Genomic DNA, 18,662 nt, shown 5'->3' on the forward strand with positions numbered 1-18,662 from the left:
AGCCCATTTGAAATATCTTGGCATACTTAACCCCAAGAATATGGGGCGGATACTAAACCTAAATTATTTTCCCTTGTTTGATGAGATGCAAAGGCAATTGGGTGAATGAAAGGCTTTTTTAGGCCATCTATATTGAGCAGAATAAATCTTATAAAAGCCTATATACTCCAAAGATGGTTACACCGTCTTGGAATGATACCTATATCGATACCTGAAATCTGATGTAAACAGTTCCAAAGAATAGTAAGTAAATTTATTTGGATCAATAAAAAGCCTAGAATAAAGGTAGAGGCTTTATACAGAAATAAGGACAGCGGGGGTGTAAGTCTACCCCGCATGGCCGGGTACGCCCAGGCTAGTATGCTCGCCCATGTATATAAGTTCCATTGTCCTTCTTCCAAATTGGAAGGCTGGTACGGGATAGAACAAGAGCTCTGAGTAGTAAGAAGTATGGAGAGTCTACTGTGGATGGATCATGAGCAAGTAAATCAGCATATTAAAACCTTAATGAACAGTATACCTGGGAAGTTATTTAAATGTTGTCTCACACTCAAAAAAAAGAAAAGAGATAAAAATTGATATAATTAAAGCGGTCCCTATCTATATACTTGAGGATCTGATTAAGGACCTGGCTTAATCATCATCTTTGCCAAATAAAAATAATATTAAGGTTAGAGATTTATTCCGGAGGAATACATTTAAAAATATTGATCAACTTAATCAAGAATTTAATATTCCAATAAACCAATACCTAAATGTTTTTAGAATTCAATGTTCTGTAGCAAAAAAATGAAATAAAAAATGGTAATGAGGAATTTATTCTGCAAATTGAGAAATGATTAAGTAATGACTTTCAACTGGGACTACTTAATAGATGGTATCAAATAGTTGAGAGCTTGGTTCCTGTGAGGTTTCCCAGAGCATGGACCAGATGGTCATTGGAGGTGGGGATAGGACGGGATTGGAAATTGTGGTCTAGCAATTGGAGTTTCACTAAAAGATCCACACATTATATTAATATACAGGAACTCCATTTCAAGATTATGCTCAGATGGCTTATTGTCCCTCAAACTTTTAATAAGTATGACCCATCGACCCTTAATGTGTGCTAGAGATGCATGGAGTAGTTTACATATATGGTGGGTGTGTAAACATATTCAGAAAATCTGGGAGGAAATTTTGGGGAGAATCTCAAGTCTGAAAAATGAGGAAATTAATCCTCAGTCAAAAATGGCCTTACTACACTGTGGGTTAGAGACTCTACCAGCAGCCAGGGGAACTTTGTTATACATATATTGTTGGCTATGAAGTTGAAAAAAAAAGAAGACTCATTAAATATCAAAGTCTCTTAGAATATAATTTAGACTGAGAGATCTATACCCCAGTCTTGGAAGATACAAAATGTTGGACAACAGCTAAGTACGTTTAGTCGATACTATTAGATTTAACTTATTTAACTTCTATTAACCCCTTAAGGACCAAACTTCTGGAATAAAATGGAATTATGACGTGTCAGACATGTCATGTGTCCTTAAGGGGTTAAAGGGAATATGGATAACAGTAGATTTAAAGATAAAACAGGTAACAGGATTGGCCAAGTGAAGGGTTCAGGTGAATGGTTACTTTTTGAAAGGGAGACTAATGGTATGTAATATGTAACAACCATACAGGTGTGCCTAAAACATAGCTTGTATCATTTATTTTTTAAAATATGCAACCCAATCTCCCTATATGTTGTCCAGCTGTAACTAAATGGATTATCCAGACTGTTTCAAATGTGTCCAGAGGACTAAAAAGGCCAAACAAATCTACATAATCTGTGTCTGCTCTATAGAGAGTAACCAGAATCATTATAATGTGAAAGAAAGTAAGAGTGTGTCTGTATCGCCACATCTAGTAAACAGTTACCTCGGCAATGGCAGAACAAGCTCGCCATAGATGGCCTACATCACTGATCTGTGTATTGCTATTTGTTAGTTGGCATGAAATTAAAGGAGCTCTAGAGTCCCCTAGTTACTGTTTAAGTGACTGCCTTCCTCTGTGAGGATTAAACAATATGTTTACTTACCTTTTCGCCCACTCTGCACAGCTCTTTCCATGGCTGGCCCTGTCTCCTTGGCTGAGGTGACCAAGCTTGATGATCCCAATCCAATGCTGTCTATGTTATAAATAGGTCTCAAATTAATACTATCATTAATACTATCATGTAGGGATTTACTTATCCATAAATCGTTTAGCTATTGACAGCACTGGTTTAGCAGTCGTCTTATCTCCCCCCTCTTGTTACAGCTATTAGTGATATATAATATAGTATCACTTCTATTACTTGGGAATACCCTGAATACCCTGATTATAGCAAAACAGTATTGCTTCAGCATTAGTGTTATTATGTTTACACTTTTACAGCTTGTATAAGTAGTCACAGAGTTTTACTCGCTGTATAGTCTCCACTCACTCCTGTTGTTTATATTATTTTTCTTTTCTATATTTTTATTCTAGATTTATTTATTAAAAGTTACTTTTTAAGCCTATAATCTTCTCAGCAAATCATACACAGGTAGAGTGGCATTTGTTTTCTTTTTTTGTATATTCTTTATCAAATTAATACAATTTCCAAATCATTCACTGCTATCAGAAAACAACTTTCCAAAGGATTTATCTTTAGAAGTCACCAATAAAGTCTATGTGATTTTTTTTTCTAACATTATTCAGTCATTTGGAAAGCTTATTACATTGAGGCTCTAATGTGCATTCATGTCTCCCCAACTGTATGTCTGCTTGTGTTATCTTCGTGCATTCAAATTCCGTTATTTTCAAATCCCAAGTGTGACGGGATCTGGTAATCCTTTATATCCCAATGTCATTATACACTCTGAATCTTAAACTGTTTCCAGTTTTTTTAGTTTCTTTTTTTTTACATAGATGTGTGGCTGAAAGAGTACAGACAAAAGACAGTTCAAAGATATTGATGAGCTTCCAAATGGTGAAATAACCTTGAAATCCTGGCTACGGGACATGAATGCCACCAGTTGCCACATGAGTGGGTCCTAAATCAAATTATCTTCAACACATTATTTAAATTAATTCTGATTGGTTAATCTGACTTTACTTTCGAGATGTCAACCATCTCACATGCCTATTATCACCAACAGACAATTCCTAAAAACATGTTATACATTGGATATAAAGAGGGCACAATAAAACACTACATTCAACTTTTATAAGTAACTTATTATACTTCCCATTTATTCAAGCACCTAAATCCAAAGATAAAAGAGTGATATAAACGTGTACCAGGGACTTATGTCAAATACCTAAACTGTATTAAAAATAGAAAAAGGTCATGTGTTCCTCAGTTCATGTTGTATTAAATCCATCATTCATGTTAAATATGAGCTATTTTAAGAAATAATAGTTTACCTAAAGTCATAGTTTATAACCAGAAATGTGGGACGCAAATGAGTAAACAGTGGAACAATGTATCGATGCTGTCTCTGTGTGCTCTTTGTTTATTGAGTCAATTTTAATCTCATTTAGTTAAAGATCTTACAAGTCTAAATCGTGGTGGTTGGTTGAGTTGGATTGCAGCAATGCACTGGCATGAAAGCAGTAGTAAATTCTGATAGATCAAGAAGCAAAGAGAATTTATCAAACATTGTTTGTCTCTATGGTAGTTTATTCTCTCCTGGGAAGGTAGCCCTTTTGAACTTTAATCTGAGATATACAGCATCTACAAGATCGAGATGATGCCGGACCCAAACCAACAAGCATCACCACATGACGCAACCTCCGTAACTCCAGCTACTGATTCGAGTATATTAAAAAGAGATAATGCAGCGGTGAGTAACAGATCAAATGATCATTATAGCCATCTGATTTTTCTAAGGGTTTATAAAAAGAAAGGGAAAAAATGAAACTGCGAAAATTCTTTTTCCCCTGACAATGAGATAAAGAGCAAATTCTCTCTCTCTGCAGTAATTGAGTTGAACCTGCCTTGCGTCCAACAATTACTTTTAAAAAAAGGAAAAATGCTGAGGTTCTGAGTTTTAGAATAGTATTGTTTAAAGTGTTCTTGCAAGTTATATATTTCACATCTTTTTATTTTGGATATAAATTTCAAATAAATTGGAAAATAAACAAATAAAATAGGTGCAAGTAATAAATATATATAAGATATGATATTTATCTAATGTGGCATAGTTTGCGGATGGTAGTAAATGGAAAGGTTTACAACAGATATCAAGTAATTATTATTAAAACAAACCTCAAAGAATAGTCTATTATAAATAAATAGCTAAAGTTGCAGACATACCGGATTTCACACATATGTTATCCATTTCACTCTTTGACAGACTTTGCAATAAATTATCTCCTTTTTTCGGCACATTGTTTAAAAATAACTTTTAAACACTTTAGTTTAATTAATTAAAACATAAAAATGTGTTCATATTGATAGATATACATATTGCATAATTGGTTGAATGGTATTGAGGTCTGATGGGTTAATGGGATAAAACGACAAGTTGTATAATACCTACTCCTTCTGGATCTTATTATAACGTTTCAATTGGGTTAAAGTATGTGTTGCAGAAACAGTTGTTTTCACTGCATAATTTTTTGGAACACAAAAAGTCACATTCATTCTCAACTTATGCAGAGTGCTTTCTAGTTGTCCAGGTGAGTTAAGGTCATAATATTGAGCTAAATCCCGAGTTATTAGTTTGATTTCAAATATTTTCATTTTTTATATGAATTATTATTATTATTTTTTTTTTGTTAAACTAAAGTGATTCATTATTTTAAATCACTTCACTCCTGGCCTTATATCCTATTTTCCTTGGGTTGGAACAAAGGGGCAATTGCCACTCCTTATTTGGCAATGTGTGCAAAAACTTGGAGCCAGTATTCTGTGGGCTCCAGGTAAAGGTGAGCAAGACTTATTTACCTATACTCTCATTTATCATAACTTTGAAGGTATTTTCCCCTTTTATATGGTTCCTTTGTGTTTTACTTCATTTATATACTTAACTGGAAGATCCTGATTATCAGAAGAGGTACAGTTGCTCCCAGAAGGGCACTAATACGAGTACGTTCAAAGCCATATCGTCAAGAAGGCTCAAAACACTGAGAGCATATATACACCCCCAGCTTACTTTCATGCAGTTTTATAAACTTTGTTGCACTATGTGTTTTATTGTTTTTGATTCTCTTTCATGTCAATGACAACTAATTACCCCATATCCAAAGAGGGGTAAGTGTGAATGAGATATTTGAAGCGCTGCACTTGCACTTTGATGATTTTTGTGGTGGTGGTGGTCCATCATTTGGTAGCATTGTGGTATTTGTTTTTTGATTTTTGTAGGTGGGATATTTTTGGGAGTTCCCACAGAGTGCCACAGCTGTTGATTGTTAATTCATTTTCTTACATATATTAACAATTAGCGCCATTATATATCCACTTGTATTTGTTTACACTAAAAAGAGAGATTCTGAGTTGTCTTAAACACACTATGAGTACAACATGCGCAATGTTGAGATACATTCCATTGGTTTCCATGGTGATTTATCTTTGACTCAGAATAGCACCTGTTTTTCTTGATAAATCCCACCTTGCGTTTGAGGATAAAGAACTAGCAATGCTTTGATTCCACTGAAGCTTTATCAGTTTACCAGATTGGAAACGTTTTATTTGTTCTGTAAATAGTGGAGGGTTACGAACAGTTAAATAAGCAGTTTCACATCAGAATTATGAGAAATTTGTAACAGGAAATCAAGCTGGCCGGGTATTTTGTAACTCTGTGTCACTTGGCTATTTCTTGCCATAACTTTGTACGGGTGCATCAGACGATGCGTGATTATAAAGAAGGAACTCATTAGGTATTATGTCCAGTCATTTTTGAATGTTCACCAGTTTTTAGTGACGTGACAGATTTGGCAATTTTTCCAGGATTTTTTTCTCTCAATAAAGTGTTCTAATTTACTTCTTTTTCCTCTACCACTCTAATTATTGTCGTCCTTTCTAAATGGATTTTGTTTTTCTAAAAAATGGTGAAATTTATGTAGAGAAAGGCTGCTTCTTCATAGACCCTCTTAGAACAATTTAATACATACGAACAGATTGCAAACAGAAATTAAAAAGCCATTTTTAGAACACTTTGATGTTAGAATATAAAACGTATGGCTAAGCACTTGTAGCAGGGAATACATCAAATATGTGAAGCTGTGGAGATTATCCATGCATTTATACATTGTCCCTACAATAACAACAAATGAATCAACATGGTTTTATGTAGGTTTAATTGGAAGAAAATCAGACTGGGATCACTCCCTGCATGTGTTCTGTCATTAACTGGAGAGATAGAGCGGATTGGATGTAAAGGTGAAGAGACGCATGTTGCACAGCACCGGGTGAATATACAGATAGGTTTATTGTGGAATCAAAGAATAAACAGAGATACAACACTTCAGTCATGTGGCCTTAATCATGTAATTGCTGGTATGAATTGGTATGGCTAGAAATGTGAAATCTCCTTAACCACATGTCCAGTAGTAGCCAGACTGTGGGTGACCAGAGACCTTTATTTACTGTTAAACTGCTTGAAAATGTTTTAACATTAAATAGGGGGACAGTGCCAGGGGACTCCAAGTTACTATAACTAATTCAATTAGCTAAAATGGTTATAGTGTCTACTGTGTCCCTTTAAAGATAAACTCCAGAAACCCAAAGTACTCTCTTGCTGAAATGTTTTATGAGTGAACAGTCTGTCATCTTTTTTTCATTTTACAAAATATGCAGATTGTTAAAAAGAAATAGCACTTTTATTTTGTAGTTTTGTAGTGCTATTTCCAACCTGTTCGCAGATGACATATTGCTTACTCTTACACAGCCACACATATCACTACCAAACCTACTGCAGGAAATCAAGAACTACGGGGAACAATCGTACTATAAACTAAATGTCACAAAAACCCAAGCGATGGGGATAGGACTACCGCACAGCTCTATAGAACACCTCAAGCTCTCATTCCCACTGGACTGGAGAGACGACCACCTCACATTCCTAGGTTTGAGAATCCCGAGAGACCCGCAAGGCCTCCTGGAACTCAATTACGGGAGATTATACAGAGAATACAGTGACACACTGAAAAAATGGGAAAACACATATATGACATGGGTGGGGAGATTAGCGGCGGTTAAGATGATGTTATTGCCTAAGTACCAATACTTACTTAGGACACTACAGATCCCCCTCCCCATTACATACATAAAACGGATGCAAAATGCCATCACAAGTTTTATATGGGCACACAAAAAAATAAGAGTAGCAACATCGATTCTAACCAAGACTGTGGACCAGGGAGGGCTGGGGTTACCGGACATGAGGACGTACTATAGAGCGGCAATAATTTCCACGGCCCTGCAAGCTCACACAGCCGAAAACCCACCACAGTGGGTAAAAATGGAATCGGCCTGGACAAACCCCAAAGGCCTTAAATACCTCTTATGGGTGCCGCACAACCGACGACCACCGCTCCCACACATGCCCACCACCACAGACACCCTACTCAGAATCTGGGACAAGGCTAAATCGCAACTAGGTTACACAAAAGCTTGGTCACTGGCTACCCCCATATTCAGCATTCATATTGCGTACCCCACCTTCGACCACCGCAAATGGATAGAAAGAGGATGTACACTAGTCAATCACCTATATAGCAAGGGACACATGAAACAATTCCCAGAACTACAAGTAGAATATAACCTACCACTAAACACGATATTCTCTTATTTACAATTGAAAGGAATATTGGCAAACAACACCAACCCGACCACCCCAATAACTGTGAGAAGAATAGAGCACACATGCATATCAATGACTTTGCCCAAAAAAACACTTTCACTCATTTATGCAATACTAAATGACCCGAGCCAACAAAAACAGGGTGACACCTTTAGGGTAGCATGGCACAAAGACATAGGCAGGGAATTCTCAGACGACCAATGGTCCAGAGCCTTTACGGCTCACAAAGGCAGGTCTCGCTGCTCATCCCATCTAGAACTTATGCGCAAACTACAGTACAGATGGTATCTCGTGCCAACCAGATTGGCGCACAAATACCCGGGCTCCCCCAAAACATGCTGGAGATGCTTAACAGGAGAGGGCACCATGCTCCACACCTGGTGGACCTGCCCGGCCATTAGGGAATACTGGAGGAGAGTAGAAGAGACGATACAAGGTGCACTACAAATCGAATTCGAGCTAAGACCGGAATGTGCCTTACTACTCATGACATTAGAAACCTACACAAAAACGCAAGCCAGCCTATTGTTCCACATAGTAATAGCAGCCACCCTCCTAATAGCAAGGAGATGGAAACAAACACAAACACCCAAATGGAATGACCTGATACAACAAGTATCACTTAACTTGACTTATGAAATAGGGACCAACCAGCAATCCCAAATAGCAAAACACATCATGCAAGCTAGACAAGATTGGGAGGTCTTTGTGGAGAAGCTAGGACCAGTGGACGAGCTGGAGCCGTGAAAAAAAAAAAAAGATAAAGTTAGAGGAAAAATAAAAGGGGAAAAAAACAAAAAAAAAACAAAGAGGAAAATCTTTAACAGTAACGGGTAATCGTAGGAACTGGAGGGAGGCGAGGAGTGATGATTCCGGATAAGTAAGATAGAGGTTTACGGAACGCACCCACTACTACACCTGACCCAAAGCATTGAAGAAATAGAACCCACACTGTACATAGTTGAGGGGAACCAGGCCTAACTATCGCAAAGAACAACAAACACGGCAAGATAGCCGGAAGCTTCGTAAATCCGAAGAAGGGCTCTAGGAACTCCCCATCCCCCCTACCCCCCTCTGTCTTCCACCCCGCCTATACCCCCTTGTTAATATACCCCATACCCCCATCCCGGAACTACAAGCATCAGATATGTTCACTAACAAACGAACGAGAATACCCGCAGCAATTGGTGCAATCACCTCAGCACGCTCTAGTAGCTGCTAACACTCAGTAAACACAAGGCATAATTGTACCACATTACAGTTAGTTACTAGGTTGACTAGTCAATCAGCAAAGGTTCCAAGACAAGTCGATAGATGACTCTAAATAGGTATAAAATGACCTATGTACTTATATGTCTGTTGTAATCTATATGATAATCTGTATGATACCCAAGGAAATTCTCCAAAACACATAAAGTGTCGAGCTGACTCTCAGTGTCGAACAAATCTGTCTACATAGAACGACCATATTGCACATATTGTGATGTTGTGATGTTATACCATGTGAACTATGTCAATTACCAACGTATGCCAGACATGTGTAAAATGTTCATCCTTTCCCCCTCCTTTTTTCTCTTCTGTATCCCTTGTTGAGAATCACGACAAAATAAAAATTGTCAAATTGAAAAAAAAAAAAAGAAATAGCACTTTTATAAATGAACTTTGTTACACCCCCTGACTGTCAATCAGTCACCCGGTCCTGTTATTTCCTGATTTGTTTAGTTCAGTGGAGATAAAATCAAGAGGCAGCAATTACCCAGAGTACCTGCCTTGCATAGACTTATATTTGAGCTGCATTGGGGAGTCTGTGATTGGACAGCCACAGAAAGTCTGGGCGGAGTTAGAAGGGGAGGGCTTGCAAAGACTGCAGGTAAGAGATCTGTAGTATTTACAAGCGGTTTTTAGATATAACCCCTTTAAAAAAAAATATACAATTAAATGTATGCATATTTTCATTAGGGGTGTATCGCCTAAATGTGATATTTTTTATTTGTGCAGTTAACTTTCCCTTTAAGATAAAGATTGCCAAACTGGAAATGTTTGCTAAGTCAGCTATGCTTTTATGCCAGCTACTCTAATCTTAATTTCCACTTTAGTAAATTACTGTTCATATCTTCTCATGTGTGTCTGAAACATATTTTAACATTTCCCTAATGCACTTCCCCACAGCAAGAGACCAAGCTTGGTCAAGTACCTTCATGATGCTTGTCTAAACCCAGGGCTCTCCGAGGCTCTTCTTATTGTAATCCAGCTATGGGTTAAGCTATAGCCAACTTTAGTATTATTTAAAGACCGACTCCCTTGAATAAATGCACATATACGAGAGAATATTATTAATAGTGAAAAAACTCGTAGTGCTGGCTTACATGGGATAAAAACTTTAGGTTAGGTTAGGTTTCTTTAAAACCTAACCATATCATAGAAACACGCAAACTATTCCAGACTCATTAAATGGAACTGTACAGGAAACATATACAATAAGCACCTGCTACATCTAATTATTGAAAAGACAATAGAAAAGTGCAAATGTGTGGAGCAGCAGGTTAATTGCAAAACAATATAGTTCCTGCATCTCAATCCTGAAGGCATTGCTGTTCCTGACTAACACCATGCAATAAGAAACAATATCAGACTCAATAACGTGTTTTGTGTCAGTTACGGCAATGGTAACACATTGTGCATTAATTAAACAAACCAACAAACATTGTGCGCTATCAGTTCTGCAGATCCCGGATCTGAGAGACCACGTTTTGAAATTCTTTTATGAAAGTTGAAATCCATCCAAACATCTCCTGTGAATCTTGATCTTCTGCTTCTGCAAATTTTTGCTGTGGAATATAAATAAAATGTTTTTATTAAGGGATACATTAAGATTTGATAACAGTAGCCTAGATTTACCAAAGCATACTTTTCCAAAATTCACTAAGACTCTCATCAGCAGTTCAGCAAAAACATGTATTTGACTTTTTTCTTATATACTTTTAACTAGTTTTTGTTTTTTAATGTGTCCTATTGTTGTAACTCCATGATCTATTTCGACCACCAACAAGGCATATGTTCGCCGACGCAAAAAACAAACTAGGAGTGACTTTTTCTGAAAACATTATTCAACACACAACAAAATAGATGAAAATGTGTCATGTTTATTCAACAGGCTTAAAGAAAATCATCTCTAGCTATTTCATTGTTATTAATGCTGCAAACTGATAGTTATGGAAGAGGAACGTTCGGACCTGTGTTTTGACTATAATAAAGGACAAGTACAAGTAAGGGCTCTATTGGATCCAAAGACTAGGGACCCTAGAACACCGTGGACTTAATGCAGAGGTTGAAATAATGTTATTTTTGCTGAGACATCATATTGTAACATTTCAGGAGAAAGAGAAACATATGTATATATCATTTACATTTTATTTCATGTATAATAAATGTACGGTATATAACAATTAAACAATGTATATATACATTGGAAGGGGAAGGATAAAACACCATTAGAAATGGTGGAATATAAAAAAATCATATTATGGGTCAACTATAATTTTATTTAATGTTTTTGGATATAATGCATGTGAAATAAGTAAGTTTCATTAATTAATACTCTAATAGGGATTATAGCCAAAGATTCAATATTAATAATGGAATTGATTTTAATTATTATAAGTTAACTACAGATATATACGTTATATCCCCCACTACAGCCTCTACCTTCCCACTACAGCCTCCAATCCCCCACTACAGCCTCTATCCCCACTACAGCCCCTACCACCCCCTACATCAACTTACCCATTCGTCTAAAGTTTAGTTTAGCTTTTTTCTTTCTTAAAAGTTTTTTTTCTACTTTCTACTTTCTACTTTCTCCTATCCCTCCACTACAGCCCCTGTCCCCCCACTACAGCCATATCCCCCACTAAAGCCCCCATACTACAGACCCTCTTCCTCCAATGCAGCCTTTATCCCCCTCACTGCAGCTCCCTATCCCTCCACTACAGCCTCCTCAATGCAATCACACTATCCCCCCCACTACAGCCATAATCCTGCTGCTATATTCCCTCCCCCCCCCACTACAGCCCCCCCACTGCAGGCTCCTTTCCCCCCACGTCAGCCCCCTCACAGCAGCCCCTATCTCCCCACTACAGCCCCCTCACTACAGCCCCCTGTCCCCCACTACAGCCCCCTCACTCCAGTCCCCCCATATCCCTCACTTCAGCCCCTTCACTGCAGCCCCTATCCCCCCTCTATAGCCACAATCCTGCTGCTCTAGTCCCTTCTCCCCCCCATTACAACCCCCTCACTGCAGCCCCCTTATCCCCCACTAGAGGCCCCTCACTACAGCCCCTATGCATTGCAACACATTGCAATCTTGCCATTTTAGCTAAATGATAGACATGATAGGCAATCAGAAAAAAACTGTAGGTGTTAATGTGGCGAGAACATTGAAAAAATCCATGTATTCTTTCAAGTAATTAATAAATGACTGCCCCTTTAAGAGAATAGTGCAAGTGGACCTGATTCTGTGTAACAGGGCTATGTTGCATCAACTCTTTCAGATTCTGTTTGCCCATCACATTTCTTTATTTCTCATCCAGCCCAGCGCGGTTCCCAACCTCCCCCTCCATTTGCTATCTGTTGGAAGACACTTGATAGCCTGATTGATAGTTATGCCTTTACAGGCACTTTTCTAAAATACAGTATTAAGCAATTCCCAGGGTGTCCTTGTCTGGAATAAAGTTTCTTTCTAGAATTCTTTTTCTTAAACAAGCTCACAGCAACATTACAATTGTCTTTTCACATTAACGTGTGCCTGAAAGACACAGGCAGACAGTGCAAGAAGTATCGGATTTATAGACAGAATTCAAGCGATACGACAAAGTATAAATTAGTCCATATTACAAGAGAGGGGCAGAGAGGAGAAAAGAGAGAGGACAATCTACCCATCTCTGTATCTCTTGTAATATGGATTAATTTAGACTGAAAATACAAATGAATTCTGTATATCCATGCGATACTTCTTGCACTGTCTGCCTTTTATGATTGATTGGCACGTTATGATAAGACCTTCTGTGTCCCAATGTAAAAAACAGATTTCTTCACAATAAAAAACATGGACAGAATGATTGCACTTAGTGACATTGGGATGAGATAAGTAATTCTTAATAATAATCCCTACAGCCATGACGGCATTTTATTTAGCATTCTAATATATAAGGTTCTGTCAGTATGCAGCGCTCCAATTTAACCCCCTTAAGGACACATGACATGTGTGACATGTCATGATTCCCTTTTATTCCAGAAGTTTGGTCCTTAAGGGGTTAAAGTCAGGATAATGCTCCACTTCTCAGTTGTATTAGTATCATTAATATCTATACTTTATTAACATTATTCTTCTTTTTCATGGACTTATTCACCTTTTAAGCATTAAGTCCATAACTCGGTTCGCAGTAAAGGCTAGGGTAGTCTTTTTGTCTGCACTAACCTTATACACATCCTGAGCATTCATCAATTCCTTTACTGTGTTACCTTATACACATCCTGAGCATTCTTCAATTCCTTTACTGTGTTAGCCTTATACACATCCTGAGCATTCTTCAATCCCTTTACTGTGTTAGCCTTATACACATCCTGAGCATTCTTCAATTCCTTTACTGCGTGTGCCTTATACACATCCTGAACATTCTTCAATCCCTTTACTGTGTTAGCCGTATACACATCCTGAGCATTCTTCAATTCCTTTACTGCGTGTGCCTTATACACATCCTGAACATTCTTCAATTCCTTTACTGTGTTAGCCTTATACACATCCTGAGCATTCTTCAATTCCTTTACTGCGTGTGCCTTATACACATCCTGAACATTCTTCAATCCCTTTACTGTGTTAGCCGTATACACATCCTGAGCATTCTTTAATTCCTTTACTGTGTTAGCCTTATACACATCCTGAGCATTCTTCAATTCCTTTACTGTGTTAGCCTTATACACATCCTGAGCATTCTTCAATTCCTTTACTGTGCTAGCCTTATACACATCCTGAGCATTCTTCAATTCCTTTACTGTGCTAGCCTTATACACATCCTGAGCATTCTTCAATTCCTTTACTGTGTTAGCCTTATACACATCCTGAGCATTCTTCAATTCCTTTACTGTGTTAGCCTTATACACATCCCAAACATTCTTAAATTCCTTTACTGTGTTAGCCTTATACACATCCTGAGCATTCTTCAATTCCTTTACTGTGTTAGCCTTATACACATCCCAAGCATTCTTCAATTCCCTTACTGTGTTAGCCTTATACACATCCTGAGCATTCTTCAATTCCTTTACTTTGTTAGCCTTATACACATCCTGAGCATTCTTCAATTCCTTTACTGCGCTAGCCTTATACACATCCCGAGCATTCTTCAATTCCTTTACTGTGTTAGCCTTATACACATCCCAAGCATTGTTCAATTCCTTTACTGTGTTAACCTTATACGCATCCCTAGCATTCTTCAATTCCTTTACTGTGTTAGCATTATACACATCCTGAGCATTTTTCAATTCCATTACTGTGTTAGCCTTATACACATCCTGAGCATTCTTCAATTCCTTTACTGTGTTACCTTATATATATCCTGAGCATTCGTCAATTCCTTTACTGTGTTAGCCTTATACACATCCTGAGCATTCTTCAATTCCTTTACTGTGTTATCCTTATACACATCCCGAGCATTCTTCAATTCCTTTACTGTGTTAGCCTTATACACATCCCAAGCATTCTTCAATTCCTTTACTGTGTTAGTCTTATACACATCCTGAGCATTCTTCAATTCCTTTACTGTGTTAGCCTTTTACACATCCTGAGCATTCTTCAATTCCTTTACTGTGTTAGCCTTATACACATCCCAAGCATTCTTCAATTCCTTTACTGTGTTAGCCTTATACACATCCTGAGCATTCTTCAATCCCTTTACTGTGTTAGCCTTATACACATCCCAAGCATTCTTCAATTCCTTTACTGTGTTAGCCTTATACACATCCTGAGCATTCTTCAATTCCTTTACTGTGTTAGCTTTATACACATCCCGAGCATTCTTCAATTCCCTTACTGTGTTAGCCTTATACACATCCCAAGCATTCTTCAATTCCTTTACTGTGTTAGCCTTATACACATCCTGAGCATTCTTCAATTCCTTTACTGTGTTAGCCTTATACACATCCCAAGCATTCTTCAATTCCTTTACTGTGTTAGCCTTATACACATCCTGAGCATTCTTCAATTCCTTTACTGTGTTAGCCTTATACACATCCTGAGCATTCTTCAATTCCTTTACTGTGTTAGCCTTATACACATCCTGAGCATTCTTCAATTCCTTTACTGTGCTAGCCTTATACACATCCTGAGCATTCTTCAATTCCTTTACTGTGCTAGCCTTATACACATCCTGAGCATTCTTCAATTCCTTTACTGTGTTAGCCTTATACACATCCTGAGCATTCTTCAATTCCTTTACTGTGTTAGCCTTATACACATCCCAAACATTCTTAAATTCCTTTACTGTGTTAGCCTTATACACATCCTGAGCATTCTTCAATTCCTTTACTGTGTTAGCCTTATACACATCCCAAGCATTCTTCAATTCCCTTACTGTGTTAGCCTTATACACATCCTGAGCATTCTTCAATTCCTTTACTTTGTTAGCCTTATACACATCCTGAGCATTCTTCAATTCCTTTACTGCGCTAGCCTTATACACATCCCGAGCATTCTTCAATTCCTTTACTGTGTTAGCCTTATACACATCCCAAGCATTGTTCAATTCCTTTACTGTGTTAACCTTATACGCATCCCTAGCATTCTTCAATTCCTTTACTGTGTTAGCATTATACACATCCTGAGCATTTTTCAATTCCATTACTGTGTTAGCCTTATACACATCCTGAGCATTCTTCAATTCCTTTACTGTGTTACCTTATATATATCCTGAGCATTCGTCAATTCCTTTACTGTGTTAGCCTTATACACATCCTGAGCATTCTTCAATTCCTTTACTGTGTTATCCTTATACACATCCCGAGCATTCTTCAATTCCTTTACTGTGTTAGCCTTATACACATCCCAAGCATTCTTCAATTCCTTTACTGTGTTAGTCTTATACACATCCTGAGCATTCTTCAATTCCTTTACTGTGTTAGCCTTTTACACATCCTGAGCATTCTTCAATTCCTTTACTGTGTTAGCCTTATACACATCCCAAGCATTCTTCAATTCCTTTACTGTGTTAGCCTTATACACATCCTGAGCATTCTTCAATCCCTTTACTGTGTTAGCCTTATACACATCCCAAGCATTCTTCAATTCCTTTACTGTGTTAGCCTTATACACATCCTGAGCATTCTTCAATTCCTTTACTGTGTTAGCTTTATACACATCCCGAGCATTCTTCAATTCCCTTACTGTGTTATCCTTATACACATCCTGAACATTCTTCAATTCCTTTACTGTGTTAGCCTTATACACATCCTGAGCATTCTTCAATCCCTTTACTGTGTTAGCTTTATACACATCCCGAGCATTCTTCAATTCCTTTACTGTGTTATCCTTATACACATCCTGAGCATTCTTCAATTCCTTTACTGTGTTAGCTTTATACACATCCCGAGCATTCTTCAATTCCTTTACTGTGTTAGCCCTATACACATCCTGAACATTCTTCAATTCCTTTACTGTGTTAGCCTTATACACATCCTGAGCATTCTTCAATCCCTTTACTGTGTTAGCCTTATACACATCCCAAGCATTCTTCAATTCCTTTACTGTGTTAGCCTTATACACATCCCAAGCATTCTTCAATTCCTTTACTGTGTTAGCCTTATACACATCCTGAGCATTCTTCAATTCCTTTACTGTGTTAGCCTTATACACATCCTGAGCATTCTTCAATTCCTTTACTGTGTTAGCCTTATACACATCCTGAGCATTCTTCAATTCCTTTACTGTGTTAGCCTTATACACATCCTGAGCATTCTTCAATTCCTTTACTGTGTTAGCTTTATACACATCCCGAGCATTCTTCAATTCCTTTACTGTGTTAGTCTTATACACATCCTGAGCATTATTCAATCCCTTCACTGTGTTACTCTTCTATTTCCACTATACTTTTATACTATATTTGACAAATTAGAATATCGTGCAAAAGTTCATTTATTTCAGTAATGCAACGTAAAGGGGGAAACTAATATATGAGATAGACGCATTACATGTAAAGCAAGATAGTTCAAGCCGTGATTTGTCATAAGTGCGATGATTGTGGCTTCTTACAGCTCATGAAAACCCCAAATCCACAATCTCAGTAAATTAGGATATTGTGAAAAGGTGCAATATTCTAGGCTCACAGTGTCCCACTCTAATCAGCTAAGTAAGCCATAACACCTGCAAAGGGTTTCTGAGCCTTTAAATGGTTTCTCAGTCTGGTTCCGTAGGAATCACAATCATGGGGAAGACTGCTGACCTGACAGTTGAGCAGAAAACCAGCATTGACACCCTCCATAAGGAGGGAAAGCCTCAAAAGGTAATTGCGAAGGAAGTTGGATGTTCCTAAAGTGCTGTATCAAAGCACATTAATAGAAAGTTATGTGGAAGGGAAAAGTGTGGAAGAAAAAGGTGCACAAGCAGCAGGCATGACCGCAGCCTGGAGACGATTGTCAGGAAAAGGCCATTCAAATGTGTTGGGGACTTTCACAAGGAGTGGACTGAGGCTGGAGTCAGTGCATCAAGAGCCACCACACACATACAGATCCTGGACATGGGCTTCAGATGTCGTATTCCTCTTGTCAAGCCGCTCCTGAACAACACACAACATCAGAAGCATCTAACCTGGGCTAAAGAAAAACAGACCTGGTCTGATGCTCAGTGGTCCAAAGTCCTCTTTTCTGATGAGAGCAACTTTTGCATCTCATTTGGAAACCAAGGACCCAGAGTCTGGAGGAAGAATAGAGAGGCACACACTGCAAGATGCTTGAAGTCCAGTGTGGAGTTTCCACAGTCTGTGTTGATTTGGGGAGCCATGTCATCTGCTGGTGTTGGTCCACTGTGCTTCATTAAGCCCAGGGTCAACGCAGCCGTCTACCAGGAGATTTTGGAGCACTTCACGCTTCCTTCCACAGACAAGCTTTATGGGAAGGCTGACTTAATTTTCCAGCAGGATTTGGCACCTGCCAAAAGCACCAAAGCCTGGTTCAATGACCGTGGGATTACTGTGCTTGATTGGCCAGCAAACCCGCCTGACCTGATCCCCATAGAGAATCTATGGGTCATTGCCAAGAGAAAGATGAGAGACATGAGACCGAACAATGCAGAAGAGCTGAAGGCCGCTATCGAAGCATACTGGTCTTCCATAACACCTCAGCAGTGCCACAGGCTGATAGCTTCCATGCCACGCCGCATTGAGGCTGTAATTGCTCCAAAAGGGGCCCAAACCAAGTACTGAGTCCATATGCATGCTTAGACTTTTCAGAGGTCCGATATTGTTCTATGTACAATCCTTGTTTTATTGATTGCATGTAATATTCTAATTTACTGAGATTGTTGATTTGGGGTTTTCATGAGCTGTAAGCCGCTATTCTAATTTTTCGAGTATCACCTGTCCTACTCTTGTGAGACACCTACCTTACATTACTTGCACTCTAATTAAGCTCTGTAGTCGCATACTCAGACACTATTTTTTAGTCTTCATTTTTAATTAATGCCTTTCCTATTTATCCCTTTTCTTTCTCTTATCTCCTCCATCTCCTCCAAGATGTAAATACAAATAAACGTAAGTAACAACTTGTAGATAATTGTATACAATATATTTTTTGTTGATATGTTTTTCTGTTGATTGTATG

At 38.1% G+C, this 18,662-nt stretch overlaps 1 protein-coding gene across 2 annotated transcripts in view; it reads right to left on the bottom strand.

Annotated features, from left to right (window-relative positions):
* Nucleotides 1-9,441: 9,441 nt before the first annotated feature.
* LOC134565981 (formin-I-like) overlaps nt 9,442-18,662 on the bottom strand; it is a 178,042-nt gene continuing 168,821 nt past the window's right edge. For both annotated transcript variants that reach the window (XM_063425689.1, XM_063425690.1), the window contains exon 18: nt 9,442-10,630. In XM_063425689.1, the coding sequence (XP_063281759.1) occupies nt 10,517-10,630 (114 nt within the window). In that variant the 3' untranslated portion in view covers nt 9,442-10,516. The remainder of the gene's footprint in view (nt 10,631-18,662) is intronic.

This window comes from Pelobates fuscus, chromosome 6 (assembly GCF_036172605.1).
Source record: "Pelobates fuscus isolate aPelFus1 chromosome 6, aPelFus1.pri, whole genome shotgun sequence".
NCBI classification, from domain to species: Eukaryota; Metazoa; Chordata; class Amphibia; order Anura; family Pelobatidae; genus Pelobates; species Pelobates fuscus.